The sequence below is a fragment of the Cryptomeria japonica genome, chromosome 10 (genome assembly GCF_030272615.1).
Source record: "Cryptomeria japonica chromosome 10, Sugi_1.0, whole genome shotgun sequence".
NCBI lineage: Eukaryota > Viridiplantae > Streptophyta > Pinopsida > Cupressales > Cupressaceae > Cryptomeria > Cryptomeria japonica.
In genome coordinates this window covers 397,443,077-397,459,599 of record NC_081414.1, presented here as the reverse complement: position 1 = coordinate 397,459,599, position 16,523 = coordinate 397,443,077, and the positions used below count along the sequence as shown (strand labels likewise).

Genomic DNA, 16,523 nt, shown 5'->3' with positions numbered 1-16,523 from the left:
GAAATCATAAGTGATTAGGTTACCTGGGATGTTAGGAATGGTAGGGATGCCTCCTTTTGGATTGACTCTTGGGCTAGTGAAGATGCCTTATGTCTCAATCCCCCACTGCAACCTATTATGGTAGAAACTTGTCGCCTCTGGGGGCACAATATCTGTGATTATGGTTATCCTATCCAAGAAAATGGTATTGCTAAGTGGAAATGGAACTCCTTGGATCCCTTGGACTTGGATCAGCATCAGAAAGACTTGTTTGCCGACATTCTCAGCAAAAGGATTATTTTCCCTTCTCCTGAAAAGGACATTATTAGGTGGTGCGGTTCCTCTGATGGTAAATACAAAGTATGTTTTGGTTACAAATTGAAAGAAGCAACTATAGACAAAAAAGATTGGCTTGTTAATCTTTTTTGGCAATGACATCTCCTTCCCAAAGCAGGCTCTTTTGCGTGGTTGGCTTGTCAGAAAAAGATCCTAACTAAAGAAAGGTTCTATTCAATGGGTATCAATGGACCCAGCAGATGCATTTTATGTCTAGAGCATGAAGAGATTGCGGATCATCTACTACTCCATTGCAAATTCTCTAGCCACTGTTGGTGGCTTTTCATGGGAAAATTGAGAATCTTCGACCCCTTCCCATCAGGGCTGGATAAGTGGTTTTCGCAATGGCCTAAACCAGCAGGAAAGGCTATTTTTGTTGATTTGCTTTATATCTTACCATCGCTTCTAATTTGGGAAATTTGGAAAGAAAGGAATCGTAGAATCTTCCAAGGTAAAGAGATGAGCTTAATGTCTCTTTGTGGGAAAATTGAGAACCACCTGACTGAGCTCCTGAATGAGGTTGCTCAATCCAAATCATTAAAGAAGAATTTGTACATGGACTGAGATTGGAAGATTAAGTTGGCTCTTCCAAATCTACTCATTCCACCGCTTTTTGGCTTGGGAACCCCGATGAATCAGGTCAATCCAAGAGTGGGTGTGCAATGGGAAGTGCCAGAGTCTGGGTGGAGCAAGGTAAACTTTGATGGTGCTTCTGCAGGAAATCCGGGTCAAAGTGGTATTAGTTGTATTTTGAGGGATTCCGATGGTATCTGTATAAAAGAAATCTCTGAAAAGATTGGAGTTGCTACTAACAATGAAGCTGAATTCAGAGCAGCTTTAAGAGGTCTTCAGTCAGGGAAGGAGCTTGGGGTGCAGAGAATTCATCTGGAGGGAGACTCATTAAATGTGGTTATTGCGATCCGTTGTAATAACATCCCTAGTTGGCGCCAGTGGCTTCAACCGATTCTGGTGTTGTTAGCCACCTTTGATGAATTTCAGGTTAGCCACATCTATAGGGAAGGTAATGGAGAGGTTGATAGACTCTCTAAATTGGCGTTACCCATTGGTGATCCCCCTTGATCTTCCACCGGTGTTATGGCATGCTTATCCTGCCAAGAAATGATGCTTTCCGGTTGAGTTTGTCGGTAGTGGTCTCTACCGATTGTCTTCTCCTTCCAGATGATGGTTCTTTGTTGGGCCGGTTGGTGATGGTGTTAACTGGTAGTATTGCCTCCACCGGTTGACATGGTATCCTGACTATCTCATTGAGGGGGTGCTCTCTGGTTGAGTCTCTTGCCGGTTGCGCTCTCCTCTCTTCTTTCGATTGAGTTTCTCTCTGTTTTAACCACCGGTTGTGGTGCAAATCGGTGTATTGCCTCCCCGGTTGCCGCTTTATTCTTTCTTAATGTAATGGTTGTGGTTTCTAGTGGATAGATCGACCGATTGACTTGCTATCATGTTAAGGTTTCTTCTTGTCACCAAGATGTGACACATTGTCGTCATCATTGGTCTGTGCCGGTTTGGGCCCCGTGGCAATTGGATATATGTGTACTTTAATTAATATCTAGTCACGGCTAGATCCTTTCAAGATTTGCTTATAATCACCTGATGGTTAAAGTCGGTCGACATTAAGTTGATGAGCTTTGGCTCAGATGCTGTTTGGACACTGGCATTTCACGTGTGTGTGTATTCAATTGGCATGAACTACTTGTCGGGTGTCGTATTCTCTGGTTTGATGTCTTGCTATTTAACAATGGAATGCCCTCACTTTTTCATCAAACATTTGCTTTCTTACTCGGTGACTTGCTATGGAGACCCCAATTCTCCTTGAAGCTACTTGTCGACAAATGGCTTTCCTGGGTGAAATCACAGACAGACATCTATGGGAGGTCCTCTTCTCTCAACATCCTCTTATTCTCCACAGCCTTAAGAGGATTCTGGGAAAGGAATTCCTTATGGCTTATCACAGGTATAGAGCCAATGCCAATATCCCGACGTTTTTCCTTGCAATGGTGATATACATGGGTACTAGCAAGCAAAGAGCAAAGTTTTTAACTCAAATGATGTTTAAACATCGTCTGTTGGGGGAAATTGATGTTGTATTGGACAATATTGATGCCAATCTGAGAATTTCGCTTCCCCAAAATTACTATATGTCCTTAGGCAACGGGGCGGAGGTGAGGAAGCTTGTGATTGTGAACTCCTTGGACTTTGATGCTCTTCAAGCAACCTGCCTTGTCATTACCAAGAACATTGAATTTCTGTTGAAAGCGGTTGGCATCCAAAACGACTTCACGTCGGAATGGAGGGCAAAATTTCTTTGTGACGAAGAGCTAGCGAGTGCTAATGATTTTGGGATTCTGGAGAATGGAGATTTGGTGGATAGTAATGACTAGGGGTTTGGGCTTGGCGAGGAGTGGTTCCCAAATGAGTATCGACTCCCTAGGGAGAAGGTAGAATCAATGGCTCACTCGAACTGTGGCACTGAATGCCCTATTGTCCTGGATGCGACTCATGCTCCTATGGATGGTGTTTCTGAAGACTCCCTTTGACTCCGGTTGTCACCTCTCTCTCCGGTTTCTCTGATTTTGTTTTTGTCTGTTTTGTTTTAAAACCTCTGTTATCTACTTCTAGAGGTTGGTATCTGATGTCTTGTACTCATCCAGCCTTCATTGCTGGTTTTTCTTTGTTTAAGGAATAGAGCTAAGGTAGGGGGTTGTCTTCCTGGTTCTTTCCCCCTACCGCTCTCATTGAATCAGGCCTTGTATTCTCTTATTTTAATTAATACAAGAGTGTTGCCCCTCTGCAACTATTTACTTATTAAAAATTAAAAAAAATAATTGACTGATTAATTTAATTAGATCGAATTCCCTTAGTCACTTATATTAATTAAATAATTTATATTATTTAATTAAATGTAGCATCCCATCCCCTCTGGCTAAATTAATTTAATTAACGCCATGTCCTATAGCCTATTAATTAACTTATCTCTTAACTAATTAATATTATCCTTTGAACCTTTCCTCTATTAAATAAAATAGTCCATCCCCTTTGAATCTTTCCTCTATTAAATAAATTAATTCAATTATTTTATTTTATTCATGTCATCATTTTCTTCTAAATCTTAAATTGATTATTCCTAAATTAATTAATTTAGTCACATGTCTCCTAACTTAAACCCTCCTTCTAACCCAACCCCTAGCCTAACCCATGGGTTCTAACTAACCCTATCCATCTAACCAACCTTATCCCTTCTAACCTCCCCCTTCACATGTGTGTGCACATTCCTAATTTCCTAATATTTAGGAAATTATAACCAATTTTGGTGGTCATCTCCCACAATGAACATGTGCCTTTGAGGACACGTGTCATGCCACTTTTTGACATTTGTCCTTCCTTGTTGAGCCACATCTCATTCCACATGGCATCTTGAGGCTTTCCAGTTGTCCTCTTTGAGGATACGTGTCTCATTTTTAACCTCCCTTCATATCCCATCCATTTCTATTTAAACCCTTTTGTTTCTAAGCAAATCATCCACTTTTGTAGAATCATATTGTCATAATGTTGAAATCGTCACTCACCTTGCATATCATTTTCATCCTTCTCATCTTCACATCATCAATCATGGAGCAAAATCGAGCATCCATAACGTCGTGAGCACACATCAAATCGAAGAACTCTCAAATTGAAGTGGATTTTGGTTTGCATTTATTTATTTTCAATTTTGTTTCTGTTTTAACATTCTTATCTTTAGGCGTTTGAATTATTGGTGTTTTCTTTGGTCGTTAATTTAGGTTTCAATCATCTATATTTTGCATCCACATTTTCATCACACATTTTCTAGCACATCCTATACAACCCACTTCATGGGTCATTTTAACGTTTTATTGTTGTTTTACTGATTTTTGCTTGTAGATTTTTTATTTTTGGTGGCAAAAGCGCGTTTTCAGAGGTATAATTTTGCTTTGGTGAATGTCATTTTTTCACCAAGTTGAATTTCACACTCCAGTGGGTTCGTGGTCAACTGTGGTGAGTTTGCGACCAACTCCAGTGGGAACGCATTCCCGCCATTTCATCTACAGGTATAAATTTTCTTGTAATTTTCGCAATCTAGCGGGTTTCAAGTTAACTCCCACAGGTTTGTGGGTAACTCCAACAAGTTTCCACTAGTGAAATTAATTTTGGGTTTTTATGCTCTCTGGTATATGTTTAAAGTCAACTCTAGTAGGTTTGTGGTCAACTAGCGGATTTGTGCTCAACTCTCACGGGTTTGCACGAGTGAAAATAATTTTGTGTTTTTATACTCTCTAGTATGTGTTTAAAGTCAACTCTAGCGGGTTCGTGGGTAACTCCAGTGGGTTTGAGGATGACTCTAGCAGGTTTGCATTTTCTCTAAAAAAAAATTGCGTTGTTTAATTAAAATTCTACATTCTGTAACAAACTATGGCAGGTTTATGGGTAACTCCAGTGGGTTTGAGGGTAACTCCATTGGGTTTGTAAATTTTTATTTTTTGTTTTTTTGCAGAAGTTGCGAGAATGCACTGTGCTTCTGCGGGTTTGTGGTCTTTGTGTTTTAACAGTCAATTTCTTGAATCTTTATTTCATCAAATCATTGCTAACTCGCTAACTTTTGTTGTTTGATTGGATTTTCACTAATGTTTGTGCAGCTATCTTGCTTATTGAAGACCTCACGTTTTTAAAACACTGACGATTTCTTGCAGGACCGCTAAAGAGGGGTGTTTTGCAAAAACATATATTTTTCCTTAATTGTTTTTCAATTTTGCATTGTGTCTTCTGGTTAATCCAGTAGCACACTTCAATTTTATAAAGGAAAAGAACACCATGTTTTCTATGTTTGGCAAGTTTGTGTGTCTATAGAGTGGACCTATTGCTAACACACACTATCCTCTCCCCTGACCCTCGTGTTCTTGGGTGCAAGAGAAAAGTGTTAGCGACGCTCGCTTTTACTTTAGTAGGTAGAAGGGTCTGTCTCCCGAGTAGCCGATAAGGTCAGGTGAGAAGGAACGACCCAAGCAGTACTCTTTTAGTTTGCTAAATAAATATTTATGATTTTGGTGAAAGTCGTAATCAATTGGTGTTGTGTTATACTAATGGTTTCCCTCAATATCTACATGATAATGCCTTCGTGGTCTCGATGAAAGTCAAAGTCACCTTGTGCTTGTGTGGTAGATGTGTAAAAACCTGTGTTCTAAAAGTTGGGATATCTCTTAAATGAGCTAGCCTCCACATGTATAGCCACTAGATCACCCTGAAAGTTCCCCTACTACGAACGAAGGTTTTAGAAGCCCCAATCCCTCTATTTGTTCACGCAAGAGGTCAGACCTCTGAAGCAATCCACAATCTTGCAGTTCATAGTTGAGATATCAAATTCTCGAGATCTTTGGATCTTTAGGAATTCAAAGTCTAGTGTTCCTAAGAATCATGTGTCGTGGAGTGGAGCCAGTGTCACCAAGATTTTATGATATCCAATATGAATAAGTGTGGCTATGGATTAATTTTTGAAGTAGGATTCAACAAATACTATCATTTGACCAACCTATGACGTACATCATTATTCATGCATTTATCATATTTGTGTTCTTGTTGTGTTTGTGTCACAACAATATTTTGCCAAAATCAATCTAAGTTGTCGAACACTTCATTTTACCTAGTCTTGGTTAGTCATGTTCTTCAGTGGGTTCGCTTCCTGGTATAGTCAGAACGCCTGTGTTTTTGAGCTAGTTTGACATACTTAGCGTCGTCACTGTCATTTGAACTCTCACAAGTTTGCTTCCAGGATCCGTGGGTTCGCTCTATACTCTAGTGAGTTTTCTCTCTATGTCACCCAATCCTCAGTTGTCTAGTGTGGCAGGTTTGCACCAAATTCTAGAGGTTTCGCACCCTAATCCAACGGGTTCGCTGTCTTTTTTACCTATCATTTCAATCCTTGTTACTATAGCAGGTTTGACCCTTACTATGGTAGGTTCAATATCCCTCTAGCAAGTTTGACTTACTCCCGCGAGTTCATGTCTCATTTTGGCGGGTTTGATCCTTATTGTCTTGTTATGCTGCCAAAATCTATCGAGCAATTTTGCTTCATAATCTCTTGCCTTATTCCTAGGGTATTGATTTGCATTGTCCCTTTTATCCTCCTATTTTTTGATTTTTCACCTTAGTAGTCATCCTCTTGATTCTTGCATTGTCATTGTCATTCATTGTCACCTCTCGTCTCCCCAATTTGCGTCATCATTACCTTCTTCCTAAGTTAGAGAATGAACATCAAACATCCAAAATCCAAACATCAAACTTCATCCTCTTTTCAACTTCCTCAAAGTCAGTCCCCATCCTAGTCTGATCTTGACATTCATCCTATTTTGAGCTTTAGTCTATCGTCCATTTTCATCTTTCATCTCTCCAAAATCAATTAATCGTCATGTTGCAATTTTTTATTATGATGAGTTTCGTCGTCCTTCATTTTCTTCCACTTCATTCCATTCTGATGGTGATGAGAGTCTTATTGATCAAGGTGAATATGAAATTGAAAACCTTGATGTCATCATCCTTAGCAAGCTTGCACCAAGTGTTAGATACCAAAATCCAACTATTTATCCTATCTACCCTACCATTCCTCCATGTGCATCTACTCATAGTCCTTATCACACCTTTGATAAGGGGATTCCATTATGTCTTTCACCCACAACTCCCTCATATATCACATCCACATATCCCTCATGTGCAACATCCATGCCTCCATCTTCTCCCATGATCCTATCCCAACCTCCATCTTTTCATAACAATGCTATCACTTACGTTCATAATCCAAATCCACCATCTCATTATCCTCAAATCCATTAGACAACTCATAATCCTAACCCCCCATCCTACCTCACTCCTCCATCCAATCCTAATCCTCCATCCTACCTCGAGCCTCTATCCAATCCTAATTCCCCATCCTACCTCAATCCTTCATGCAATCCTAATCCTTCATCTTACCTCAAGCATCCATCCAATCCTAATCCTTCATCCTACCTCAATGCACCACCATCCACTTCATCCTACATTAATCCACCTTCATCTACTCCACCCTATCTCAATTCGCCACCTTCCACTCCATCGTACTCCAAAACACCTTCATCCAACCCATCCTACATTAATCCACCATCATCCACCCCATCTTATCTCAATCCACAAACTTCCCTTCCACCTCCTAACACCATGAAAAACCTATCATCCATTTAGATTGTCCAACCACAATCCCTATCTCCTACTCCTACCATCATTCAAACTCAATCCAATGAACCTCCCATCCTTCCATCCACTCCATCTACCCTAGTCGATGAACCTTCCATCCAATCCATCTTCCCCAGTTGAAGAACCTTCCATCCACTCCATCTTCCCTAGTCGATGAACCTCTCATCCTTCCATCCACTCCATCTTCCCTAGTTGAAGAACCTCCCATCCTTCCATCCACTTCATCTACCCAAGTTAATGAACCTTCCATCCTTCCATCCACTCCATTTACCCAAGTTAATGAACCTCCCATTCTTCCATCCTTTCCATCTGAAGAGTCTACCCACTCACCCCTTGTCACGCCATCCATACCAATCCCATCATGTTAAGATCTTGTTCTAGAGCATATTGAAATATTTATCGATCCAAATCAAGACCCTACCATTCTGCCTCCTCCATCTCAAGATCCCTTATCATCCCTTTATCCACATCATGATTCTACCATCCCATCTCCTCCATCTCAAGATCCCTTGTCATCCCCTTGTCCAAGTCAAGATCCTCCCATCTAGTATACTCCACTTCTTGATCCTCTATTTTCTCCTATCCAAACCATCCCACCACCATCACTCTATCCCATTGGTTCGCTTACATTCATCCATGGCAGCTCACTTGCAGCAAAAGAACATCTCATATACACCATCCATTTTCCTCCATCTGATAAAGGACTCATATCTTGTTTTCTAGAGAACAAGTATCCTATTTTAGATAAAATTCTCAAAAAAAAGAACTATCAAGGTAAAAGCTTAGGCTTACATGAGAAAGGTACTTTGGATCCCATTGATGTCAAATCGCATCAAGTATCTCATGGTATTGGCTACATATCTCAAGGCACTTCATCCAAAAATGTTGGTACAACTAATGAAAAATCCAATCGTGGTCCCAAACCTACCATCCCATCTTCCCATTGTTCCTCCAGATCATTTTTCGCTATCTCCCCTCCTCCATCTTAAAAATCCCAAACAACCATCCATCTTCCTCCTTCAACCTTTAAATTCATTTTGGGTCCCTATATCCCAAAATCCACCATCATATATCCCCCACATGCTAAATCCATTTTGGGCCCTTATATCCCACAACCCCATGCTCTATCTTGCCTACTCATCCCCTCATGCACAAATCCCATATCCCCATCACCCATCATAAACATCCTACTCCTTTCATTCCCAATCAAGATCAACAAAGGCACATATCCCCACATTCCATCCAACATCCTAATCCATATTCTCTCCACCTCCTACACCTTTGTGCACTCCTTCCAAGGCTACTAGCAGCGGTTTTGATGCCGAATCACAAATGCATAAAGCTAAACATCTGAAACAATATAAAGATTACCATGTCCACTAAAAAATGCATGCTCTCACAAAGAAAAATCTGATACAAAAATGCAATGAATCCCAAAGGCCACAAAGGCCCACTAAAGCAAAAGAAAAAACAATGTGGATCCCAAAGAAAAAAGAAGCAATACATCAAAAATAAAAATCTCCAATGGCATACAAAGTTGCTAGTCCACAAGCTAAACATTCTCCCCCTCCATCTCCGAAGTCTATTTTGGGTCCCTATGTCCCAAAGATATCTATCATAATTCCTCCATCATATCCACATGCTACACCCATCTCCCCTCCACTAATCCCACATCCCCCACAACATGTGCCAATGTTGGTCTTGACAACATCCCCCCATCACTCTCACTTTACCTCATTCCATATAAACACTTGCCACTACCATATCCCTTACACCACATACATTCCCCATCAAAACTATCTAATCCAATCCTTTGCATAATCCACTCATTCCTAATAAAGTTGTACCAACATCCAATGATCACTCCAAATGAGCTTCTATTACCTTGATATGAAACTTGATGCTTGATTCCTCCATTCATCTCCCTTATCACCTATCCTCCAAATCCATCTATCCTCATCAATATCCATCTATTAATTTCTTACAAAAAATCAAAAAATTTCAAAAAAATGAAGAAAAAATAAGTAAAGAGAAAAATTTGTCTAATGGTGAAAACTTGGCAAACAGGCGCCTTGGACAAGTACCATGATGAAAACCTAGCAAACAGGTATCATGTGTAATTCCCTTCATCCCTTTTCTCTCTGCACTTGGGGGCAAGTTATTCTAGTCATCCATCCATCACCCCCTCCATTCCATCTACCTACCATACCCATCATATCTTATACAATTCTCTTCCTCCATATTCCCTTGGACCTTGATAAAAAGAAAAGGCCATCATGTATGCATGCTTTGGACACCTCTTGGCATCCATTTCCCCATCACAAATTTTCCTTTGTTATCCTTCCCATCCACCCGTCCTTCCTCCCATCCATATAATCCTTCCACATACCTTCATAGTCCTTATCCACCCATCACCCTATCTTCCATTCACTTCCCTCAACTTCCTATCCCCCTTTTAGTCATCTTATTATATTCATCCATCCACCAAACCTTATCTCCCAGTTCCTCCATCCCTTCTTCCATGACCCGATCCTCTCCTAATCCTGATCTACCTCCATCCCTTCATCCATAACCTGATCATCTCCCAATCCTCATCTACCTTCATCGCTTCATCCTTCATCCTTTCATCTCCCAACCACATTCATAATGCTTCCATCTCCAAATCCTTTTCATCCCATCCTCCATCCTTTCGTCCCTCCTCTCATATAATTCCATCGCTTCTTACATCGCTTGTCATTGGTATCTATCTCCAAGCTACCTCCATGCATTCCAATGCCATCCATCCAATCAATCCATTTGCTCCTTCCAATCCACCGTCACATGCGAATCCTATTCATATCCCTTAGATATCCAAGGTCAAGCACTAATCAAATCATCCAATCATATCCATGGTCTTGTTCCCAACCTTGTTGCAAGCCTTAATCACAATCCAATCATCATCATTGAGATGCATCATTCCCAATTCTCGTGTTGCTTCGGGATATATCATTCTCACATCAGCAACACCCCATTAATCATCAATCTCTTATGGCTTTTCATCTTTATTGGGGCAACATCATGTTTGTCCCTAGGTCCTCATCCATCATCCATATCTCTTGTACATCTTGTAAATAGTGTCTTGTCTCGTCCTGTATATTATGTCCTTTCTCTTGGGCTGCCTTGTTTCTTGTCTATAGGGATCCCATGTATTTAGGTGTCGTTGTACATATGCACACATTGGTCATGTCCTTTGAGATCATATCTACTCCGCTCGCTCTTCAACAATCATCGTAGAGCATCTTTGTCATCATGATCATATCAGGTACCTTTTGTCATCCCATCTCATAAATATTTTATCCAATCATTAGTCTATGAAGGATGTATCCTTCCTCAATTCATACATCATCAAATCTAGTATATCAGTTATCCTTTTGGAAAAAGATATTTGAAGCACTTGTGTTGGCTTTGGTTCTTTACGATCTTTGTTTATCTTTTTGAGCTTAATCATTTTGTCTCATCACGGTTGCCATGATCCTTTATATCATGGTGCACTGTGAGTGATGAAACTTGGGGCATGGTTTTGTTTTGTTTTGCTTTCTTGTGTTTTCTTGATGTGTCCCTTGTTGTTCCCTCATGAGGTCTCGATTATCTCATGTTACATTGGGGCATGTCTTTTTCTTGTGGTTTTTTCTTGCATCATTTCCTATAGGGTCTCTATAACTCTGTGTGGTGCTAGATTAACCTTGTGTGTCTATTCATATGTGTCAGTCTATGCATTGGCTATGAAATTCTACCTTGGTTCATTATACCCCGGTGACTCACATACAATGCTAAATCAAAATAAGTGCTTGTTGCATGGCAACCTATTTCCAAGGGTGCTCGCGCTCCATGATCAGTTCATCCATATCATTCATTTCATTTGCATTTCCTCTTTGCCATATAGTTCTTGTCACCCCTAGGCTTCATTTTGTGTTGTCTTCCATCTTGTCCACTAGGGCAATGTTTCTTTCGAGATGCTACTCAAGCCCGTATTTCCCTTGCGCCCTCTCGAGGGGGAATCATTCCCTCGTCCTCCATCTGTCGTCAATCCAACTTGGGGATTTTTTCTTGCTCCCTTTTTCTTCAAGTTTCTCCAGTGTCTTATTGTCTTCACACCAACACTATTCTAGCGCCATTGCGAAGAGGGGCAAAATGTAGACACCTATATTTGACTGATTAATTTAATTAGATCGAATTCCCTTGGTCACTTATATTAATTAAATAATTCATATTATTTATTTAAATGTAGCATCCCGTCCCATTTGGCTAAAATAATTTAATTAATAACACCATGTCTTATAGCTTGTTAATTAATTAATCTCTTAATTAATTATTCTAGTAGTGAGGTCCACAATCATATCAATATTTGGCAATGGAAAGTCATCTTTCAGAAAGACCTTTTTCAAATCTCTAAAATTTGTACATATTCTAATGCCCCTAGTTGGTTTGGTGATATGTACTAGATTTGATATCCATTCAACATAATCTATAGGCCTGATGAATCCCATATCTAACATCTTTTCCAGTTCAACTTTGACCAATGAAGAAATTTTTTTTCTTATCTTTTTCTTAAATGGCTTTACCCCTGGAAGGAGAGGTAAGTGGTGAAGAACCAATTCAAGATCCAAACTCGGCATGTCGGCAAAAGACCAAGAAAAAATTATTTCTATCCCTTTGAAAAATTGGTGAAATTCTCTTTTTATGTTGGTTTTAGAGACTCTTAAAATTAGACTCTCCTTATATTTTCACTATCACCCAAGTTTACTTTCTCTGATTGTTCCAGTAAGAATGATGAACTTTCTTGATCTATGGGGAGTGTACCCATCCTACAACACCTTAGAAAGATTTTCACCATTGGATACATTTTTTGTTTTTAGTATTTTGTGGTCAGAAGGTGCCTTTCACTTTTCACCTTGAGACCAAGTATTTTCATTTTCTTTTTCATATTTATTTTTTTGGCTAGAAGGAGAAATAACTCCCCAAAATGTGTTATACAGTCAAGGTCTATATCAAATTCATCTTTGTGGTCTCCGAATGGTATCCCTTCTTGAATTCCTAGGAAATCGACATTTGCGTCATCATTTTCAAAACAATCCAAATGTGGCAGATTTTGTTGGTTCTATCGATAAGATTGGGTATACAAAGTAGATGTCATCATCATTTTTGGAATATCTTATAGGGGTAGGAGTCAAGATAAAGGCACAACTATGAAAAAAGTGTCTACATGAATTAGGATCAAGCTCTTTACCCTTGTAGATGATGCCATTGTCATTAATTTCTTGGTTGTCATAGGATTTATTAACTGCATAGGTACTAGAACTAGTAAAGGAGTCCTATTCATACTCATTGGAATTAGTCTAAATGTAAGTCTCCTCATTAGACTCTTCATCGTTAGTAGTGCTAACTTGTTTTGTGAGAGGCAACTTAGTATTTGTAGTTTTCATAGCTAATAGTCTATTGTTTTGACTTGTAGATCCTTCCTCTATTTGTCCATATCCCAATCATTGATTCCTATAGTTACTTGTAGGTAGACTTGGTTCTACCATGCTCTATCCTTACACTCCAAGGCCACCAGTACCATCATATCCATGTCTCTATAACACAGTGAATCCCTTTCCCATATTTTTCTAGAGGGAGTTGGACCAAAGGTTTGTTTTCTTCATCTCTATATAACCATTTTTAATTATCTTCCTCAAGGGATTCTTCATTGAGCTCTCCCCATGTTATAAAGGAAGTAGAAGGTGAATACTATATGGATGTTCCTTTGTGTTGATTGTTGTTTGGTTGAGGCCTCCAAAAGATCTTTGTGATACTGGTAATTTCCCTATGCATAAGACTTCGATGTATGAATACTCTCCATATCGCTTATCATCCACATAGATTTTGATGCTAGATCTAGAAGTAGATGTGGTAGATGATGTTGCAAGTGATAGATACTATTACAAATTTGATGTCGATGGGGCTTCTTGATTGATAGGAACCAAATTTTTAGTTGTAACTTTTAAGTTATTGCAATATTGAAAAGGATTGGGATCTACTGATATTGTGATCTATATGCCATTGTATGGGAACTTGACACATTGATGATAAGTAGATGGGACGATTCTTATGGCATGGATCTATGGTGGTTGAGGAGCATGTTGTAGCCAAGCTCAAGATCAAGAAATTGAAATATTGTATGTTTAGTTATTGGGCCAACTCTAACCAAGAGAGTAATGTTTCCTTTAGATGGGTGCTTCACATCATCATAAGCTTTGATATTTATTTTCTTGGTTGCATCCGCACTATAATCACAAAATCCTAGTGCTTTGACTAGCTATTATGTAAATTTTTTGAGACCAACTCCACCATCTATTATAACTCTTCTTATTTTATGCTTATGGACATATACCTCAAGGTGGAATGGATCATTATGTGAAGGTTTATGCATTGGAAGATCTTGTTGGGTAAATGCGACATGTGGTGTGGTGGATAGGTTACTAACCATTGCCTAAAATACATCGACATTCATGTCATTAGGTACCGTAGACTAACGTAAGGCTTTGTCTAATAGCGCTTTATAACTTGACTAAAAGCAGAGGAGATCAAAGATAGAGATCTGAGTGAGGGTTTTTCTTAAGATGGTCCATTAGGTTGTACTGACTTGCAGGTTGAAAAGTAGATGATGCACCTTGGAGGGTTACTTTAGACCAATGTGTAGTTACTATTCAATTAGGGTTCTTTCCTTTGAAAGTAATTATAGCAACAATTTCATCAACTTGAATGATGTGGTTGATGGTGAACTCATGAGATGTGCTAGTATAGTTAGACCTATCATGTTGAGTCCCAAAACTGGAGGCCTTTCCTTTGGCATGACTCTAAAAAGGATTCTTAAAGATAGTATGATCTATATTATATGTTTCCTTTGGATTTTGAATTGATATATCACCCTATTTGATCAAGTCTTCGATGATATTTTTAAGCTTGTAACAACTAGAGGTCTTATGATCGTTTATTCTGTTATAATTGCATAAATTGTTCTCATTCCACCAAGCTAGATTGAAGGGCCTTGACTCATATGCTTTCATTTTTGGTAGTGTTATTACATAAGATTAGATCAATTTGTTAATTACCAACTGAATTGGTGCTCCAAGTGGAGTGTAAGTTCACCTTGAATTATTAGCCCTTGGTGTGTGTTGAGGATTGGGTTGAGTTGCATTAGTTATCTATCGTTATGAAGAGATTGACTCTTATTAGGAGGTAGTGTGTTTGTATTAGTGTGACCTTGGAAGACAAAATAGTTTTGGTCCATATTTACCACTTTTGCATCCACTACTCCATCATTCATTACATTTTTATTTCTTGACTAAAATTTGTTTTTTTCATTAGACATATTATTGGTTTGATTACCTTCTTTAAAGGGTTTAGGAGACCTTGCACGATAAGAAATCTTTCACATTTTAGTCCATTTTCAATTACTTGGTGAAATGAATCCAAACATTGCATTTGTAACTAATGTTTCATTTGCAGAACCAAGTTCTTAGTAAACATATCAACTTGCTCCTTCTCAAGTCTGTGACACAGACTCTTTTGGGCAAGTGACCACCAATGTTATAAGAAAGTAGTGAAGGAATCTCCATCTTTTTGCTTGGTGGTACATAGACCCATTAGTGTTACCACGTTGTTGATATTATGTAAAAAGTGTGCCACAAATTGTTCTGCTAGCTCACCCCATGAGTGTATTCTCAGTGGGAGATGAGAAAATTATTCCCTTGCTTGACCCCCTAAACTACAAGGGAAGAGGTGCATTAGTTAAGTATCATCGTCGACAACCTCTATACAAGTAGTGAATAATTCGTAAATATAATCTCGAGGGTCGCCTTTACCCTTATACTTTTTAAATTTAGGAGCTTCAAAATTAGGGGGAATGGCGACATATACATTATTTTATCAAAATGGTAGGGGCACAAGTCTTTCATTGTATAAATTTTCTTTGTGCCCCTGGTTTGGAGATTTGACATTTGATATTGTAGGCTCTCGACTTGTTGCATGAGTATATCAGTTTGAGTTAATGGATCTTGGATACCAAGATTGGGATCAATAAATGGGTTTCTATTCAAATACACGAGTGGATGTTGAAACGTGGAATGGTTAAAGAGCTAAGAATTTCTTGAAGCACTTGGTGGGGTGAAGTAAGTGAAATATGTGCTAACATTCTATTGTGTTCCACTAAAAGGATTCTATGAGCTTTGATTGGGTGGTGGAATATTTTGGTAACTGAATATGGATTTGATGGGGATGGAAGTGGAAATTTGGGGTGCACTTGTCATGGGTTGGGAGAGAGTGCTACTACTCACTCGACATGAAGCGTTAATGTTCGATTGAAGATTAGAGGACACATTCGAATTTGAAGAAAATGCAAGAGCTTGTGTTGAAGCAGTGTTGATTTGGTTGGTCGACAGGGTATTATAGAGAGGATTATTATAAAAATATGTTGATATAGTTCTTTGTGTAGCACCTTGGGTAGTGCTCACTGAAGTAAAACTAATAGGGACTTGTTGTGAAGACAATCCTTGTGTAAGTCCCATAGGTTGATAAACTTAAGCCCCTGGTTGCATTATGCTGGTAACATCAAATTAAGGGATAAATTAAGCACCATTTTGTGCTAACAATAAGAGATACTGATTGGGGTCATGATTAAGAAGCACATTGATGATCACAAGAATTTACAAGTATTGTTGTGCATCTTCGAGTTCTTCTATGGTTAGACCCTTTTGGATGTTTTCTATAAAATACAGATCATTGGGATTAGACGTTGTGGCATGAACCATTAAAATTTGTTGCTTTTTGTAGTGTCATAAAATTGAGACCCCTGCAATTTTAACCATATTTTAGGTCCTCACCTCGACGATGACATCTTCTTCCCTAACCAAGAGCTATTTCTGCATTCTCACCCCTTC

General features: G+C 39.0%; 1 protein-coding gene across 1 annotated transcript; it reads left to right on the top strand.

Annotated features, from left to right (window-relative positions):
- Positions 1 to 945: 945 nt before the first annotated feature.
- LOC131859001 (uncharacterized) lies at positions 946 to 1,778 on the top strand. Its single transcript, XM_059212512.1, has 2 exons — positions 946 to 1,314; positions 1,743 to 1,778. The coding sequence occupies exons 1-2, from the start codon at positions 946 to 948 to the stop codon at positions 1,776 to 1,778; spliced, it is 405 nt and encodes a 134-aa protein (XP_059068495.1).
- Positions 1,779 to 16,523: the final 14,745 nt, after the last annotated feature.

Bases quoted from the DNA above. Each gene is read 5' to 3' on its own strand.
- LOC131859001 (XM_059212512.1), top strand. From the start codon at position 946: ATGAATCAGGTCAATCCAAGAGTGGGTGTGCAATGGGAAGTGCCAGAG. The intron at 1,315-1,742 runs GTTAGCCACATC...TGTGGTTTCTAG, and splicing joins CCACCTTTGATGAATTTCAG to TGGATAGATCGACCGATTGA.